Source organism: Notothenia rossii, assembly GCF_949606895.1.
Source record: "Notothenia rossii genome assembly, chromosome: 6".
Taxonomy (NCBI): Eukaryota; Metazoa; Chordata; class Actinopteri; order Perciformes; family Nototheniidae; genus Notothenia; species Notothenia rossii.
Genome location: NC_136909.1, coordinates 58938716 through 58959113, shown reverse-complemented (window position 1 = coordinate 58959113; position 20398 = coordinate 58938716). Strand labels below are relative to the sequence as shown.

Genomic DNA, 20398 nt, shown 5'->3' with positions numbered 1-20398 from the left:
GCTTCCTTACCTTGATTGAGCCGCTACTCCTTCCCAAAAAACGTGTCGTGTCTTCTTCTTCGTTTCCCTCCTCTTCTTCTTGGCAGGATACGTGTCGTGTCTCTCACGCTCAACTCAACTGACTCAACCTTGAAATCACTTGCACTGACGTTGTCACGTTCGTCGGCATCATGGCGGTTTGGAGGTGTTTGATATGTTTCGTCTTTGTTGCTCTTAGTCTTAAAATCCTATTAAGCCATATTAATGCAAGTCATAGTCGCAGCCCGGATTTTTGGGTTTACTGTGGCATTGATGGATGTGAAAAGGACTTTAGAGTTTTCGACTCTTTTTTTCGACACATTAAACGGATGCACCTTGAGTATTACACGACTGGACGTCCACCACGTTGGAGTACAACGGATTCGTCTCACTCTTCGGGGCAGGAAACATTTGGTGTGTCAGTTTTTGCCAACTGTACCACTCTTGCAGCGGACACCACTGTGGTCGTTCCTCCTGTTGCCGTCCCACCTGTTGCCTCTCTACCTGAACCTGACGTTATCGGCCCGTCTGTAAGTTTACACAACTCCATTTATTTTAATCTCTGAGTGCCAATCATCTCAGAGAGTTGGCTAGCTGTGATCGTTCCTCCTCATCCGTCCTGAATTATGGCTTGCTTTTCTCCATAAGGAGAAATGGTACAAGATGTTTTCAACTACTGTAAGATGTGTGGAAACAATCTCGTAGACTGCATTATTCATGCGCTTTAGTCATTCCTTAAGTATTAAGTTGTAAACAAAGTAGTATCTTGTGAAGTTAATGTTAACTTGTATAGAGCCGGGTATTTACTTGCTTAGTAATATCACAGCTTTAGTAAGTTTTACACACAAACCTCATTGTGTTAAATGTATGCATTGCTTTCTGAAGGAGGATGCTGTTGCTGGGACATCCAGAGCCGGACCTGATTTGGCAAGATCTGCAGCGGCATTTGCCATCAGCATTCGGGAACAGGGCCACTTGTCACAGGTAAATTTGGCTCGATGGACAGATGCTTTAGGACTAATGATATAATTGTGAATAATTTGTTAATGTTTTTTAAAAATATAAATTCTATTGTAGTTCCTTTCTATATTTTAATGTTAACTGTGGGCCTGTAATCAATAATTATTTGAGGGTAATTTTTTATGTGTATTTTGATATTTTCACAGAGAACTGTCAGGAGTGTCATCTCAGGGGTGCAACAGTACCAAGCTGTTCTCCTTCACACACTAAGGGACAGAGTCCAAAGGGTGTTTGAAGACCGTCCAGAGACAACTGCTCAGCTCCAGAATGAGGCTTTGGCTACATTCGATACATTCATGGATCCTTTCTCAACCACAGCATACGGACAGAATAAAACCATCCGGGAACTATTCAATCCAGTCAACCCAGAGGAAGTTGTAGTATCCCAGAAGATTTGCTGGGTAAAGCGTGGTCATTCAAGGGTCATGGCCTTGAAGAATAAAAGTTTTTACTACATACCACTCATTCAGAGTCTTAAGCAGTTACTGAGGAATTCTAGAATCTTCTCCATGGTGAGCACTGTTCCACAAAGAAGTAGAGAGGGATTCCTGTATGATTTTACTGATGGAGCTCTTTTTACATCCCATCCATTATATTCTCAAAGGCCAAATGCTTTGCAAATACTATTGTACAGCGATGAAATTGAAATATGTAACCCATTAGGCCCCCATGCCTCTGCGAATAAATTATTGATGTTTTATTATAGTTTAGGTAATATTGATCCTAAATTCAGGTCCAAGTTGGCTGCAATAAGGCTCCTTGCTATTGCCAAGGCAAAGGATGTTTCTCAATGGGGTGTTGATGTTATACTAAAAAGAATCCTGGAAGATCTGACACTTCTTTACAATGGCGTTAGGATTGAAACCCCAAGTGGTGAAATTGAGTTATTTGGTGCTGTGATAGCCGTGTGTGGAGACACACTTGCACAACATGACCTTGCTGGGTTTAAACAAGGTGTAGGGTTTGCTCATAGCAAATGTAGACACTGTGAATGTTCCTTTAATGACATGCAAAGCATGTATGATGAAAATGTGTTTACTGCAAGAAGTTTGGAAAAACACATCAGGCAATGTATTGAAATAGACAAAGCAAGCACAGAAACATTGAAAGCATCCCTCAAAACCACTTACGGGATTAACAGAAGAAGCAGACTAATTGATTTTCCAGCATTTGACCTGATAAAACAAACTCCACAGGATGTAATGCATGTACTTTTTGAAGGTGTTGCACCAATGGAAATAAAACTTGTATTGAAACAACTTATTCTGTCAGGACAGATAGAATTAGATGAGATTAACTCAGCTATCATACATTTTCCTTACTCGCCTCTGGATATGCGAGATAAGCCATGCCCTATTAGTGTCAACACCTTAGCTGCCAATGACAATACATTAAAACAGTCGTGTGGACAAATGTTAACACTTCTAAAAACAATACCTTTTCTTTTTAATGATATGGATAATGAGTATGTCACATTTATTCTCAAATTAATTCAAATTGTTCAAATTGTCCTTGCTCCTGTTATTTCATTACAAACTGTATTACAGCTCAGGCACATGATTGAGCAGCATCTGCACCAATTCAAAGAACTATTTCCTGAAGCCAATGTAATTCCCAAGCAGCATTACATGCTACATCTACCAAGCCAGATCATATCTCTTGGTCCTTTAGTAAGAAGTATGTGTATGAGATTTGAAGCTAAGCATAGCTATTTTAAGCAATGGGCTTCCAAATTAAATTTCAAGAATGTTTGTAAATCACTTGCAAACCATAATCAGTTCCTTGAATGTTGCAATGAAATAGGCATTGAGCATCCAATTTTTGCTACTGAAAGAGAATCAGGGCCTCATACTAGTAAATATTAGTCTATTATTTAGTAAAATTTCATGAAAAGATCAAATATGGCAATAGGCAGCACAGTTTCAATGAGCAGCATAGCTGCAATACCTACTCTAGCCACCATCCTACACAGTGCACCTTTAAGTGTATATCAGCCACAAACAGAGATGCCCCTTCCAAATAAAATCAATATTTAACTCTGGACTTAAAATATTCAGCTACCTGTATGCACCATCTTCAGTGTTGGTGATCTGAATTGTAAAATTACTTACTTGGTTACATAACATATAAATCATTATTAGTGACTTACCGTCCAATATCGAACGAGTGGCTTCGTCAAAATCATCCATTCTCTTTACCAGGCGGCAGGCTATAACAAAAACACATAGCCAGAACTCGTTAGCAGGGGGAAAAAAAGTGCATATTCATGCACACTTAACACAGGCGCCAACACACTCTCTGCTGTAGCCGTACTACACAGAGAGCTCGAGTCGTGATGGAAAATTCCATAATCACCATTTGCAAGTCAAATTGGTTTCAAGACTTCGATCTAACAATCCATTCGGTGTGTCCCCTCTCTCTGCCATGGCTGCTGTGGATTTTAGCTGTCACATACACACGTTTGCGAACAAATTATACCGTTTGTGTATGCTCGGAACATGAAGTTGGTTGTTCTAATCGGAAATAGATGCCCGCGGGCGTTACTAATGCTAAAATGGCCGCCAAACGACAAGACTAGCAGTGCTAGCTGTAGTCAGCTCGGGAAAAAAAACATGCGTCTTGAGTGCTAGCTATAACCAAAATACACCACAGCCATGAAAATCACATGCATCTAATAATAAAAAAAACTATACACCATCTTGAACTACGTACCCACTTCTGGTCAATAGCGCGAACGTTTTTGAGTGGGGTTTCATCCAACAAATAACCCTTTTTGCAAAGCTGGACGTTGGGACACGCATGCACGAGCAAACACCAGTTAGCTTGCTAAGCAAGTGACCGGTCCAGTGGAATTGAGAAACAGGAACAGTCATAGCAAACCCCTCTATAAAAACACGATTTTAGCAAGAAAATAAAAAAACAGTTACGCTTCCTTACCTTGATTGAGCCGCTACTCCTTCCCAAAAAACGTGTCGTGTCTTCTTCTTCGTTTCCCTCCTCTGTCAATTCAAAGAACTATTTCCTGAAGCCAATGTAATTCCCAAGCAGCATTACATGCTACATCTACCAAGCCAGATCATATCTCTTGGTCCTTTAGTAAGAAGTATGTGTATGAGATTTGAAGCTAAGCATAGCTATTTTAAGCAATGGGCTTCCAAATTAAATTTCAAGAATGTTTGTAAATCACTTGCAAACCATAATCAGTTCCTTGAATGTTGCAATGAAATAGGCATTGAGCATCCAATTTTTGCTACTGAAAGAGAATCAGGGCCTGTCTCTGCTGTTAAAAATGTAGATTATGTTAAGAGAAAAGTCAGAGATTTGTTAGGCATAGAGGTCATGCAATCTGTTGTCTCTGTAAAGTGGTACATCCTTAATGGCAATAAGTACATTAGTGGGAAATATATGATTATCGTAGATGTAGATGATGATTTCCCAGTGTTTGGACTGATAAAAGACATCTTTTTGATAGATTCTTCTTTTATTGCTTTTGAGTTCCAGCGTTATGAAACACTGAATCTGAGTCCAGAGTTGCTGGCATATGAAGTGGCAGTTCCCAATGCTGCCCAGGCCACAGAATTAGTTAAAGAACTACTAGACTGCCTCTCCTATTTTTCAGTTAGTTTCAAAGACAGTACCTTTGTACCAATAAAATATAGTCTTTGTGATGTTATTGCCCACAGACAGTAATATGGAGGAACAATAATATTGTATGTTTCTTTTGTTTTTGTGAATTTTAAACAAAAAACAAGCAAAAAAAATAAAAATAAAATAATAATTTTAAAAAATGATATTGCCCACAGACGGTAATATGGAGGGGGAAAAAAACAAAAAAAATAAAATAAAGAAAACACCCCCCCAAAAAAATAATAATAAATAAATACATGAATAAAGAAAGAAAGAAAAGGGAAAAAAATTCCCTACTTGGCATATTTGTTCTGTTCCCTGTGCATTTTGTATCTGCAAGTGTTGTATGCCATGATTATGTCCTCGGTTATTTGTCGCTTTGTAAAGAAGCGTCTGCCAAATAATGTAATGTAATGTAATATATGTTGGCCTATAAGGTTCCCAACTTGTCTGTTTCGTGCAGTTTTGTGAACAAACATTTGTCATATGCTTAAAATCCACGGAATAAAGTGTGTTTTCAGATATTTTTTGTGTGACTCTTGAATCAAGCATGTTGAGTTTGTTATTGAATCTTAAAACAAGATTTATTTTGATGAGACTTTGGAGGAGAAACGTAATACATCTTATTTTAAGTGTTAATTGTCTCATTTTAGGATTCCCTGCCTGTTTGAGACAAAAAAGTAAAGTTTTGCTTGATATAAGATTATACTGTTAAGTTGAAGACTTAAAATAAGAAATTAATTCTTAAAACAAGAAAAAATATCTAACACTTCTAAATGTAAGGGTTTTTTTCTTGGTAAGAACCAAATAATTTGCAGTGTATCTTTTAAATAACATTCAACCTCTCCCTCCTTTGGTGACATATGTGGCTCTATGTAGCTGGATTTCAAAATACTCTAGTGCTGAAGATGCATCACCTGATTGTCTGGTCCTCTAAGCTTCCTCATTTTTGTGGTTGATACCAGGCTGTCTGTGGCATTTGGTTCATGTTTGGAAATCCTGTACGTCTTTGACATCTCTGGGACCCCTGCCTCCGTCGTCATCATGGAAACTGCATGGTGGGCCGTTGTTTGGTGCATGTGGTGGGTATTTCATTTGTTGTTGTGGACAATCTCTAGCCCAATGGCCCAGCTGATTGCATATGAAGCATCCCTCGAACCGGAGAACTTTTCCTCTGCCTCCTCGGAAACCTCCTGGTTGTTGGTTCTCCATCTGATTCTCGGGCACTATCTGAGATTCAACTGTTTGAGATGTCTGCCCTGCATTCTCTGGTTCTTCCTGAGCTTGAATTGTTGGAGGAATCTGCACTGCCTTCTCTGATGTAGCTGCCATTTGCCTTGCCGCTTTCTTGTTTTTATTAGCTTCGGTATCTTTCTCAGCCATTTGTATCTTCAAGAGTCTTAGTTGTAATGTTTTAATTTCTTCGTCTTTTTCCCTCTGGGTTGCTTGGTATTTCATATCGTGGTAAATTAGATGTTGTCTCCATTCTTCAATGGGTATAGCGTCTAATGCCACCACATCTCCCAGGCTTGCCTGCACTGATTGGGGAAGGGCGTTAATGACCGCGTTCTTCCACAGCATTACGACAGACGGTGAAACGTCATGTCGTTCTCCAGTGCAGTCCTCCCACACTCCTTCACATCTCTTCAGGAAGGCATACAGGTCTTCCCCCGGTTCTTTTCTCAGGCTGTTGAGGGCATGTAAACTCTGTGTTGTTGGGTAGATTTGACGAATGGCAGCCCAATACCTCGACCTGACTTTGTTGAAGAAAATGTAATCTGGAGAGTTGGTGCATTTGGCCTTGGAATCCACTGCTCTTGCCTCTAGTCTTCCTTCTATCCGTCCAAGCAGTGCCCTCATGTCTCCCAAGCACAGGTGGTCTTGGACTGTGTATTTCTCCAGATCATTCACCCACTTCTGACCTCCTTGTGTAAGTGGAGGTAGTTTTGCCGCTAGTGCTTCCATGTCTCTGTGAGTCCATGATTGGTATTTCAATCCTCCTTCTCCAGCCGCTATCAGCGGTAGCATGAGTGTTGAGCAGTTCTTGAGTCTTCCAGCTTCAGTTACGGTTGTGGTGTCTGGAGAACCTTCGCCTTCTCTTCTCTTGAGTTGTGCTTCCATACTTTTGCTGAGGTCTTCCATCTTTCTGTTGAGCTCCTCTTCCATCTTTCTGTTGAGCTCCTTTTCCATCTTTCTGTTGAGCTCCTCTTCCATTCTTATGCCTAGTTCTTCCAATCTTTTGTTGAGCTCAACAGATAGGAGTCTTACCTCATACTCCAAGTCTTTGACACGTGTAGCTGTGGGGAGACCGTCCAACTCCAATACTCCTCCTAAAACACCTAGAGTTGGAGCTTGTATTGGGGGTTGAAAGAAACTGTATTCTTCTGTCATGTAGGGAGGAGGCGCATCTGTCAGGCTTGGAAGGAGCTTTGAAGGTTGGATTACTGGAGCTTCTTCTGTCTTTTCTTTCTTATCTTCCTTTGCTGTGAGCTCTGCTCCTTGAGCCACATACATGCTGTTTGTTGATTCTTGGCTGACATATTTTAGATGGAGTACCAGACTTGTAACTCTAGATTTTCTTTTTTCAGCTCTGTTTATAGCACTTTTAGCAGGTCCATACCAAGGGGGTTGTCCGGCTTGTTGTTCTCGCAGGTATTCTCAATTTTCATGGTCAATTACTGCTTTTCTATGTGCTTTCGTTGGTGCTGGTTGATCATCAGCTGGATACAGTCCTCTCGTTTGCCATTGTTCCAACAGTTTCTCCATGTGGTTCCATGTCTTTTGTCTAAGATTTGGAACTGTTATAGCATCTGATCTGATTTGTATCCTTCCCTTGATATCTGCTGTTGAGCTTGGCCCTGCGTCTAGTCTCAACTTAGTTTGTTTTGGTGACATGTTCTCTTATTATTTATTAACTTATCAAAGATGAAGCACTAATCTTCTGACTAGCACCTTCGTTGCTGTTCGTCCGAACTTTAAATCTTTTTTTTTTTTTTTTTTAAGTTATATAATTTTTTTTTTTTTTTTTTTTTAATTTCTATAGGTAAAATATTAATAAAGTTAATTATTATATAAAAATTATGCAAATTAAAAATATGAAATGTTAAAATAAAGTTGTACCGTGTATGGTCTGACTTTGAAATATGAATATGGTTCAAATCCAAATCTCCTGTGTACAGTGCATACCGAAATATATGAAATTATGCTAATGTCACTACTTGTTTTAGCTTCAATAAATTGGTGTTTGAAAAAGTATTATGTAAAGTTTCTTCTCTTATAATTAGAAACCACTTGCAATTCTATCTTGGCGATCAAGCATGTGTTTATTTATAACACTTAAAATTATACTTCACAATGTTATGGTGTTTCTTCTATTTGTGTAATAATTCTGTACTACCACCAGAGTGCGCTATTTTAATTTCCAGCTTAATCCACTAGGGAATAGCTGTTGCAAAACTTGTTTTTAACAAGGAGAAACTTATTTTCCTTAAAAATATCTTTAAAATAGTATTAATTTTACACTATGGTTAAACAACACAGCACATAACCGCCAAAACACATTTGCAAACAAGAATATTCACAAAACCGACAATACACATTTACCAGCAGAAGTACTTCCAATAGTTCTAACTCTAACAAGAAGTATGATGTTCTTTAGAAGATGGAAGGCCTTGCCTCCGTGTGTTAAAGCAAACAGAGTACTTCAATTAGCATTTCATGGAATGGCGACTGCCGTGTGGTTCACTGTGAACATGAGGTCAAGACAAGATGGCAACTGGTTTTCCAACCTTTGACCTGAAGAACAAAGGGATTTGAGAAAACACCTCCATGGAGTTGAAATAATGGTGGGGTGATATTTTGTCTAGTAAATTCAACACACAACACTGTAGTTTAAAATAACATTTCTATTTAGTTTACAATGATAAATGGGCCTTATACCCTTACGTCATAGCCCTCTACCCATGTACGTATATGTTTTGACTTTAAGAGCCAGTATGGTCATCTCTTCTGTTTAAACACGCTATTTATGGGACAAAATGGGACGCTATCCAAACACAATCAGAAGAATATCGTCTATCTAACGCACGAATGTCGCACTTCCTGCCGTAATCCACAACGCAATGTCTTTTTGAAAACAGAAATAAAGTAACCACTGAAAGCTTCAAACTCCTCAGGCCTTTTCCTTGAAAAATGACTTTTTTGAAAACAGCCTCACACTGTTGTTAACACAAAACACTCACTCCAATAACCTTAGCTTCAAACTTTGGCTGTGTCTTTGCCTCAAGCAGTCCCGACTGCTTAATGGCCTAAAACCATTCACGTTAACTTAAAACGCAACAAAAGACACCTATAGAAGTGATTGGCCTCTAGCCGACATGTAATAACAGACAAACGAATAGCATGCAGGGTTAAATAGAACAAAAGAAATTGAACTCACCCTGCCTGTGACAAAGCAACGCCATGTGTGGTAGGATACCAATGTTTATCAATTTACGCTTGTTTTAACTTAAATTTAGGCAGTCTTTCTCAGGAGTCCAACTTACCAGACAGACACACACTCCGATTGTTCACTATGTAATCTATTGAAGATTTTGAATAAACAGGTACTTCTTTACCTTTCTGTATGGGCCCGAGTGTATGTCTGCCAGCATTGTTCAAGCTCCTTTGAAAACTGCAACTGCTCTCCCGGTGAAACGAGATCACGTCAGGGTCCCCAATTGTTAAATATGTTCTTTATTCTCGCGTCCAGAAGAGAAGCTTTAAAATGAGACTAAATGGAGTCTCTGAAAAGATTCAAATGGGATACTTTAATTAAAAAAGGCGCGGTAGTGTTACAGACAGAATATTGTTCCGGCAGAAAACAGTTGTGATCTGGCTCTCCTGAGCAAGAGGAGAAGGGCGAATCCCCCGTTCGGTGCCGTTATATATCCTTTGCTGGCTCCTCCCCGCCAGCCGGCTCGCCTCGCCTCTAATGTCCGTTGTTGCATTTAAACAGAGGATTGGTACTTTTCACCTTCAACAAATGCTTCACACGCCTTTTCTCCTCATATTCTCTTTCATCACTTTTCATGTAACACATTCTAAACGCTGTAATCAATACTCTAAAACATACAGAAAATGCTTCACGGCTGGTTTGGTTTCCGGTCATTCCGGATGTTGTCACATGCTACTCTCGTCTGTAAACAATAGTGTATTCAAATAAACTATACTTTCATTTAATATTCAGCATGGTAGTATCTCGACATCTATAGTTGTAGTGTTAAATCAGTAGGTTTCGGTTTTCACCACACCACGTCATTTCGCTACTCAATTCACCTCTTTAGGAAATCGTATATTAGCCACATGCTAAAGGCTAACCGTAGATGAAGGATTTTCAGAATAAAAGCTTAACTGCTTGTGCACAAGAATGTCTGGTTTTCAGTATAAAAGAGCATTTAACTTGACAGTATGTTTAAACTACATTATACCATCAAAACATTGATTTTAAATTTCTAACAGTACAGTAGTTAAGCACAAAGTCTACGCCACGGACAGGGAGTTTGACCAAGTTGCAGAGTTGCTCGTCATGAAGCATCCATGTTTACAAGAAAAAGGCTCAGCCTCTGGCTATGGGGGATGGAAGACTAGTCTCAAATACAAGTTGTCCAACTACCGCACACATCTCCGGAAAGTGGGATATCCTGAAGTATGTGTAAATACTTTGGAACATAAACCAGAAGGGAAACGTTCTCCTGCTTTTAAAGTTAAGAAACCAAAGAGGGGTGAAGTGGCCTACTGCCCTGACTTTCCACTTGGAGAATGCGCCCAGTCCTTGGAGAAGATGAGGGTTGAACTCGTTTCAGATTACAAGAAGCGTAATAACAGAGAGACAGTTAGGGCTAAAATGGAGAAAACATTTGCATTGAGAAGTCAAGAAGTCATTAGGGATGTTCCCATGACCAGTGATGTACAAGAGAGATGGCCAGCTCTCTTCGGTGTAATGGAGGTGAGTACAAAGATAATGGTGTAACTTTTTGTGCTGTAGATGGTATATGCAACTGTTAGAGTAAAGCTTGGCCCCATTACAATGTTGTTCAGAAGTAGGTGCAAATGAATGCTGGATGTTGAAAAGCTGATGCTTCACTGCATTGCTGGCTTAAATGTGTAAGAACAAGGTGAAGTAGTAGGAATATTTGAAAAAGTGGGAACATGATTGAAGCAGATGAGTAGGGCTTGAGTTTAAGGATGTGCGTCATCCCGGGGGCCGAAAAAAATAGGATTTAGGAGGAGGAAAATGTATTTAGCGAAGAATTTGGGCCTAGAGTTAAAAGAAAAAATACAGTGATAAAGTCATAAATTAAAATGACTTCAAGTTTTGTTTAGCACAAGTTCTTATTAAACCTCCTTGAGAACAGAAACACACAGCACATACTGCTGGTGTCATGTCCCTACTGGTTTTCAGACTAACTGGTTTCCACATGTTGTGTTTACCGAACACAACAGTTGTGATCTGCCTCTGTCATCAGATTCGTCACACATTCACAAACATATTATTGGCGATTTTTAGATCCAAATCTCGTATCTAATGTGGCGAATATGATTGTATAAGTTAGCACTACATCAAAGCCGCCTAAAAAAATAAGTTTGTCTAAAATATATCTTTTGCAAGATCGCGTCGAGCTGGATTACATCTCGGTAGAGCGAAATGCTTTCAACATTCACACCCAATATTTCATAGCAGAAATCAAATGCTCCCCGTGATAGATAAATGTAATTATAATGAAGCCAGCTGCAATGGATCATTGATCCACCAGGGGGTAAAGTGGGGTTCCACACTGGAGCTCATGTGAAATAAAGTCAGACAGTACGCTGGATGTACAGCGGAACTTTGTTAAGATCCATATGTCACGGATATCATACTACTGTGCTAAATAAGAGACATGTAATCATTTACAAAACGTCAACATGTTGTTATTTAACAAAATAATTTTGTTATTCGAAAAAAACGAACGGGAGGAAATGCAGCCCGGCTCTCGATTTTTAATCCTAATTTAATCATCATCTTCACCACGATCCTTTATGTTTATGTTCACCGAATTGACATGAAATCACTGACACATATGAATATACTGTATTCAACTTCATTAAAACGTTATTAACGTGCCTAAACTCAGTAATTCACCAAAAATATGTATATTTTAATGGAGCTTCGTCTGTCGATCAGGATCCCAAAGCGTAGCGGAGGGATCCTCATCTGGATGAAGGGTGTTATTTTCCCCATAAGGAACAAGTCGCTGCAAATTATCCCGCTTATTACATGGCCACATTCTCAACAAAGTAACGACATGACTCCCAATATTAATTGAAATGCTTTTATGGATTTAGAAAATGTTTTTATTCATTTAAAAAATAGTTGTATGTATTGATTTAAATTGACATGCATCCGCTAAGAAAAATAGTCCGTTGTTACCGTTTTTTAAACAGTCTGAATGAAACGGCAGCTCTCAGCTGTGTATTTACACAACTAATGGCCCATCAACCACAGCTCTGCCCCCCTCTCCCCCCCTGATCTTTCTTCTCCAGCAGCTAAATTAACAGAAGGTTACTCTGAGTGACCATAGACTGTATGTGACAAGCTTACAGTTAGTGACGTAACAACACCATAAAAGCTGGTGGGTTGAAAGCAATACGGGAGGTAAAAATAACTAGAATAATTGTGATTTATTTATTGTGGCTTTTATGTTTTTAGGTATAAAAATGTTATTTAATTCAGGCTTATAGTTCACCCTTCTCTAAAAGCCTTCAACAATGACAATATTCATTGTAATTTAATAAATCCTTCCAACACACATTGTAAAAAATATCCTACTGTAAGTTAAGAAATCATTCCAATATGTACATCTTCTGATGTAACAACAATAACATTATAAATAGTAACATAGCTGAACATGGTATTGCACATTTAGCTTTGAGTGTTACTGACCTGAGATGTTTTTATTACATGAATTAAGGTGACTGAGGCTTTTTAACATACAGGGATGCAAACTCATAAGGTATGAAAAAGGTGACAAGGATCCGAGCCCCCGGCTCCCCCACCCCACGGAATAACAGAGGATTTTAGCAGTCAGAACAACTAAAGCAGCAGTGTTAATAATAACAGAAACGCCAAAGAGTCACATCTAATAGAAATATATAAAAGCATTTATTTTAAATCGTGTAGCAGTCAGTTTATAATTTTGGCAGCACTGTTGAGCATTTTGAAAATGTATTTTCATGCCTCTTTGCAAGGCTTAAGTCTTTTTATCTTTATAGCCACTGGTGTAAAGTAACTAAGTTCATAAACTCAACAAGTACTATACTTGGGCACAATTTTGAGATACTTGTACTTTATTTAAGTATTTCAATGTTTTGCTGCTTTGTTCTTCTACTCCACTACAGTTCAGAGGTACATGGTGTACTTTTCCTCCACTCCATGTATGTAATACCTTTAGTTACTTTATAGATGTGGATGAATGATGTGAAATATAATCAAGTGTTAATTCCGACTTTATTTCCACCTGGAGTAAATCCACAAGCTACCCTGCAGTATACAAAGTCATTCAAACTAGCTGCACCTTTACCAGCTGTGACAACACTTTCATGATCAATCATAATAAAACATATAATATCTATTATTCTGAAATGGACCAATCTGCACAATGACTACTTTTACTGTCGCTACTTTCACTATATTTTGATGATAATACTTTTCTACTTTTACTTGAGGAACATTTTGAATGCAGGACTTTTACTGTAACAGAGTATTCCTACACTCTGGGACTATTACTTTTACTCAAGTCCAAGATCTGAGTACTTCTACTTTTACTCAAGTACAAGACCTGAGTACTTCTACTTTTACTCAAGTACAAGATCTGAGTACTTCTACTTTTACTCTAGTACAAGATCTGTGTGCTTCTACTTTTACTCAAGTACAAGATCTGAGTACTTCTACTTTTACTCAAGTACAAGATCTGAGTACTTCTACTTTTACTCTAGTACAAGATCTGTGTGCTTCTACTTTTACTCAAGTACAAGACCTGAGTGCTTCTACTTTTACTCAAGTACAAGATTTGAGTACTTCTACTTTTACTCTAATACAAGATCTGTGTGCTTCTACTTTTACTCAAGTACAAGATCTGAGTACTTCTACTTTTACTCAAGTACAAGACCTGAGTACTTCTACTTTTACTCAAGTACAAGATCTGAGTACTTCTACTTTTACTCAAGTACAATATATATATACTTATACCACCTCTGTTTATAGCCTATGAAAAAAACTACTAGAAATAGAAGGCTAAAGCTAACGTTAGCAGATAGTGACAATGTATGCTAGCTAGCTAGCTCAACGATTCCTTAAATAATATTGCCACAGAAAAACGTTTCAGTTCACATCACGCTCTGCCGCTCCGACAGGCAGCTCTGCTCTGAACACCTGAACGGCCCGTTCTAACAGCTGTTCACCAGCGGTCCAGTCTGTGCCACAGTGACTCCGGACGCACAGTTAATATTAACGAACGCACCCGTAGGTAATGTAGCTGCTGAAGCTAGACCATTATCTCGGAGCATCAGAGCCTTATTATACATCCATGAGCAGAGCCGACAGGTAGAAAGACTCGAGCACACAGCTCGTACTTCATTATAATATATAAAAAAAGAACACCATGCGTGTCATGATGGCACATAACAGCTCACGGCCGCAGATTACTCCGGGTCCCAGAACCCCCCATACCCCAAAAATATTTTTATTGCAGATCGACATGAATCACACAAACGACTTATTTTGGATTCAAAACGGCGAATTTGGCCGAAAGGTGACAAGTTTGCATCACTGAACATAGACAGAGCACAACTGAAACATAACATCTGAGATGTAACAACATAATACACTTTTGGGGGATGCTTGGGATGTGAGTGAGGGACACGGCTTAGAACGGGCGTGTCGCCTGGCAGGACAGGAGAGTGTGTGCACCAGTCTGCCTTGATCTATGAATTCATGTCTGTGAAAACTCACTGCTGCCCACAGCTGTTTTATAGAAGGAAATTCCTTCACTTCATGAAAGTGTTTTAACCACACACACCTCTACACACACATGACGGGTGTTATTTTCCCCATAAGGAACAAGTCGCTGCAAATTATCCCGCTTATTACACAGCCACATTCTCAACAAAGTAACAACATGACTCCCAATATTAATCTAAATGCTTTTATGGATTTAGAAAATGTTTTTATTGATTTAAAAAATATTTGAATTGATTTAAAAAATAGTTGTATGGATTGATTCAAATTGACATGCATCCGCTAAGAAAAATAGTCCGTTGTTACTGTTTTTTTAACAGTCTGAATGAAACGGCAGCTCTCAGCTGTGTATTTACACAACTAATGGCCCATCAACCACAGCTCTCTCCCCCCCTCCCCCCTTGATCTTTCTTCGAGCAGCTAAATTAACGGTAGGTTACTCTGAGTGACAAGCTTACAGTTAGACACAACACTGTCATTGCAAGTGACCCTCAGTTAGTTGACTTTTATGTTCAACTGCTAAATTCGTTACTGATAAAAAAGGGCTTCTACTGTACCTAATTACCTTAACACTAGAACCGCCAGAGGTTTTTGTATAGGCCTACCTAAACCCGTCAAATCCCGCTATTAGAATGCAATTTTTAACAACATAGGGTGCTACATAACACACTTTCAGGAAAAGTCACGGACTGGGAGACTTTAATATTTTATTGAAAAAAAGTTACATTGCACACACACAACACACATCAGACAAATTGACCCGTTTGGCGGTTCTAGTGTTAAACAAACTCACTAATTAATTAAACCAGTTCAATACGCATTATTCATATTCTCATCATTCTTTATGAGCGCAGAAATAGTCTTAAAATCAGATCTGTTTTTTAAATGAAATCTGACGGCAGGCAGTTAGCTCTGATCACCTATGATAAATGCACCGCACCTAATCGCTGGCCATTCAGCCACAGACACTGTTCGAAATGGGGGGGAGCTAGGGGGAGCTCCCCTGAAGGCTGACTTTGAGATAAATAGGGGGAGCCCAAAACAATCGTGCATATTTGTGTCACACAGATTAGAAATGTTGAGTTTCTGTAAATAACAGTTCTTGAAATAAATAATAGTTATTGTTCATTACAGTTTCTGAATATTTGTTTTATATTTGTATTTTATTTTATTTTGTATATACGTGGCGGCGCTGCATTCTTACTTACGTTGCTATGGTTATGGCGGTGATGCCGGCGCGGTATTTGAAATGTTCATATTGATATTTTTTTAACTCTGGCTTTGTAATAAAAAATATGGCAAAACGAAAACAGCCAAGCGTCACAGCTTTTGGATTCACAAGCAAAGAAGTGAAGGAGTCTAAAAATGACAACGTGAACGGAAAACAACTTTTAGTTGGCCGGCTGTAAGCGGCGTTAGGGTCGAGCTTGACAACTCCACACCGAGGGAGAGGCCTGCCGATGTGGAGCCTGAAGAGGCTTCAACAACGGCCACATCCGCCGGCATAGTGACACCGTCTGTATTAGTAGAAGAGTGTTTTTATAGCAATTGATCGCATGTGACATATTTAGTAGCAGGATGTGCTCTGAAAAATAGGGCTCCCCGAAAGCAATGGGTAATTCGAAAACTGACAGAGCTCCCTCTATACCAGGGGTCGGCAACCCCTGGCACGCGTGCCAGCATTGGCACGCGGCACCGTAACCAGTGGCACACTAGGAATAAGTGGAATAAGTGTGCAAAAATATTTAAATTGTATTTTCGGATCCTGAACGAGACCGCCGCCAGAGCGCGTCTCCCCGTTACCTGCAGAAGGAAGCCATGCACGTAACGCAGCCCCGCTCTCTTTATCTCCAGTTGACTTTCTGCCGCTTTCCTCTGTGGTGCAGTGCTGATCGTTTCACCACGGAGGAAAGCACTTCACTAATTGCAGTACCCATAAGGAGCTGTACAAATGCCGCAGTTTTTGCGTGGCTGTGTATTTAGTTGAAAGCCCAGTGGCGATCTGCTCATTTCTCATCTAAATAATATGCTACAAAGGGGCGGACTGGCCAACTGTGTGTTGAACTTTCCTTTCGGCCCCCAGGCCGTAGTCGAGGAGGGCAGAAGCAACAAGCTTCAGGTTCAATAACCAACTTTAGCTTAAATGACTGGAGAGAGGCGAGCTCTTCTTGGGAGGCCGTTGCATTTATTTAGCTGTTCTTCTGTTTCACAAAATACATCACAGACCTCTGTTTTTCTGCTGCCTCGTTTCACTTCCAGAAACATACACGTTCCCTCACTGTCGCTCTACCATCCACAAACACACATGCACAATCCACCCCCCTCACCTCATCTCACTCTGCATGAATCTAATATCAGAACATGTGTGCTCTGGACAATCACAGAACGGACGATCGCCCTTATTATTATGCCGTTTAAACCAATTGTTTAAATGTGTTTGTTAAATTCGGCATCATGTAAGTTGCGCTGACATGTCCACACACTGCTTCCCCGCAGCGAGGCTGATAGTTGACGAGCGTCAAGCTCCTCACCCCACCCCCCCCTGTTGATAATTCTCGATCGTTGGCACGCTGATAAACATTTTTTTTTTAAATGGCACTTCATATGAAAAAGGTTGCCGACCCCTGCTCTATACAAATCAAACTGTAGACGGTGTGAAAGCACCTATTGTTTTAAATAATGGTCGGAATGTGACCTGTGAGCCTTCTGAATTACAGTGGGACAGCACATTCTAAACTAAAATGTTCAATCAATAAAGTAACATCTTATCTTATCTTAATAATATCTTCATATTAATAATAATAATAAATCATACAGTATGTGTCCGAAAGGGAGCAGGAGGAAGCAAACACAAAAATATACAAAAGATATATACTGCATATTAAAGCAAACGATTGTAAAGGTTAAAGTATGAGCATAACAAATAAAGAAGTGTAATGTAAACATTTACATTATAATTATGATTATTTAATATATAAAGAGTATATATTATTGAATTCAAAGATTAGATATACTTTAGTTGATCTAAAATATTGATGTGTTCAAATGCTCTTCAAAACACAACTGAAAGTCCATGAAACTTGTCTTTCTGTATTTGTGAATGAAACGCCATCTCCTGGTTAAAACCTGAAATTGAAAATCTTGCAACGACCTCTTGAAAATAGTGGGAGGGCTTAACATTCCTCTATACTGGTCGTAGGCAGGTCGTAGGCAGGAAGCTGTAAACTGGAGTCTGAAATTAAGTGCTACATCTGTAGGTTCAATTTGATTAAAATGTCCCTATATTCTTTGTTTTAATCCTTAAGGAAGACATCGATGCTGGCAGGGAGTGCCTCCTTAAAGGACTCTGCATCTACCTCAATGAGGATCCTGAGGATCTAGTGAAGGAGTACATGGTGAGTGTGTGCTAAAGTAGTAGGCCACATAAAAAAAAAAGTTAGTTTGAACTTGTTTTTAAGAAGAAAAATAGCCTCAGTTAAAAGAACCTCATTTGACCGGATATAACAGACCATATTACCAGACATGTTACATAGCTGTCTTCCTGAAATTGATATTATAATTGGTTTTGTTAGAATTAACATGGTCTATCATGATTTGTGTTCTTCTGATTCCAGAGACACATTCAAATACAAATGCAATAGTCTTAAGGACAGCTCTATCCTCCTCAGGCTGCAGTATCCTCCACCTGTGGGGCTTATATTACATCACATAGGATGAATTATGAATCAGGAGTAGTACCTAATGCTTTGCTCATTAGTCTCCAGCATTTGGTGTCATTTCATTTCACCTGTTTATTCTCTCCAACCTTCTCCTCTTTTTAAAGTCTCTGATATATATATATATATATATATATATATATATATTACCAATAATAATTACCATTCACTCAATTTAATGTACAACCTACAATCTGTTAGCCAGGCTGGTGAAACCCACAGGTGAAAACAAACCAGGTATTCTTCTTCGCAAGCATTGTGCTAATTAGTGTTGTGCCACAGTAGAGTCTACCAGTATTATCAAATACGCAAATTGTGTCTTAATGAGGTCCGAGTAAAAAAAATCTTATCCTTAAAGAAATAATTTGTCTTCCACCAGGACATGACTGAGGCCAATACACTACGTGAGGTAGAAGAAACAACAGTGGGGATCTATGTTGCCAGAGAGACTCCCAGCAGTGACTATTCTGATGTCGGAGTTATCCTCGAAGGTGTGGTGGTGCTTCAAGATCTGGAGAATGTGGCTCTTGCAGCTGTAATGCTGTTTGGACTCATGTATGCCCTAAACATGAACTACCCGTTGAAGCTCCGCTACACCTTAGAAGTTATTCAGAAGCTTATAATGGAGGTGGATGCATCTGACCTTTCAAGAAAGGCCCAAAACTTGAAGAGGAAAATGCACGAGAGAAGAGAGCTCACTGTCCATGTTCACGGCTCACTGTTCCTACACTGTTCTTGTAGTTCAGATGCAGACTCTACATTCCTGGACTGAGTGGTGTGGCTGGTTCTCCCACCACCGCAGTTATTGATGCCTTATAAAAAGCAGGGGATGCTTTATTTATAGGTATATATATATATATACATATATATATTGTTTTTTTGTTTACGTTGTTATTGTTGTAACGAAATTGCTAAACGATATGTAAGGTCCTTTTTAATATTTGTACTTCTCAAATTGGAGATTAGTTTTGGAAAGACTTGAGTGATTATTTAATCTCCTGGTTCTTGAATAAAGGTCTTGAAATAAAACTTTCTAATCGTTTTCAATGCAAAAAAAGTGGGTTATGTTTACTTTTAAAATCTGTTTCATATTTACATTAAATTATATTTATAAATATAATGTATTACATATATTAAAAAAATTACAATTCTTAAAACATGTAATAGACATGGGAATATTAAAATAACAAATATTGCTAGAGTTATGTGATCAAATAGTGTTGGAATAAAAGGGATTGAATTGCGTTGGAGTAAAATGATGAAAGTGTTTAATTTACTTTATTGAAACACATTTCAATAACTTTGAATCAACACAAAGTACTTGCGTTGATTGGACATACATCGTTTGTGTTGATTTAAAACAATTCTATAGGTTGCTGCCAAAGCAAATTATTTGTGTGCAACAAATGTCCACAATTGAATTGAGTAAATCCAATGTGTTCTTTTTTTCAGTGGTGGCTTCAGGCTTGATCGCCGTTCAAATGACAGCGTTGGTTGCTCCAAAAGTGGGTGGGGCTGTAAAGTGACGTAGATTTTACTCTCATATATTATTCAAAACCATTATATTTATTCTAACGTAAGTTACATGCCAGTGTTTGATCTTTTTAGTTATTTGTTTTTATTATAAATCGTATAATCGCTGACTTTTTTTCCCGTCTGTAAGGAAAATAAATGGGGCTTATAGCCTCAAAATACTGAAATATGTATTTTTGAAAATATTTTTGTTCCTTCTAATTTGTTATTCTTTTCTAAATAACACACTGTTATTTACTCAACAATAACACACAATTATCCTTGTTTTTATTTATTAATTTAATTCTATAATCTTGGGCTTTTTAGCATACTTTTTAGCGGTAAATAAAGTCACCGGAAACAGACGTAGGCCTATAAGGGACATTTCGAGCGATACACACCACAAACCACCCACTGAACAGATTACCCAAGATCCTCAGCTTGAAGCTCGTTGATTGGATGTTTTAGC

At 38.7% G+C, this 20398-nt stretch overlaps 1 protein-coding gene across 1 annotated transcript in view; it reads left to right on the top strand.

The window, feature by feature from the left end:
- Nucleotides 1-19361, top strand: part of LOC307042783 (uncharacterized protein) — a 42257-nt gene extending 22896 nt beyond the window's left edge. The window contains exons 6-7 of the mRNA XM_079686878.1: nt 18007-18096; nt 18797-19361. Coding sequence (XP_079543004.1) covers nt 18007-18096; nt 18797-19189 — 483 coding nt within the window. The 3' untranslated portion in view covers nt 19190-19361. The remainder of the gene's footprint in view (nt 1-18006; nt 18097-18796) is intronic.
- The last annotated feature ends 1037 nt before the right edge of the window (nt 19362-20398 follow it).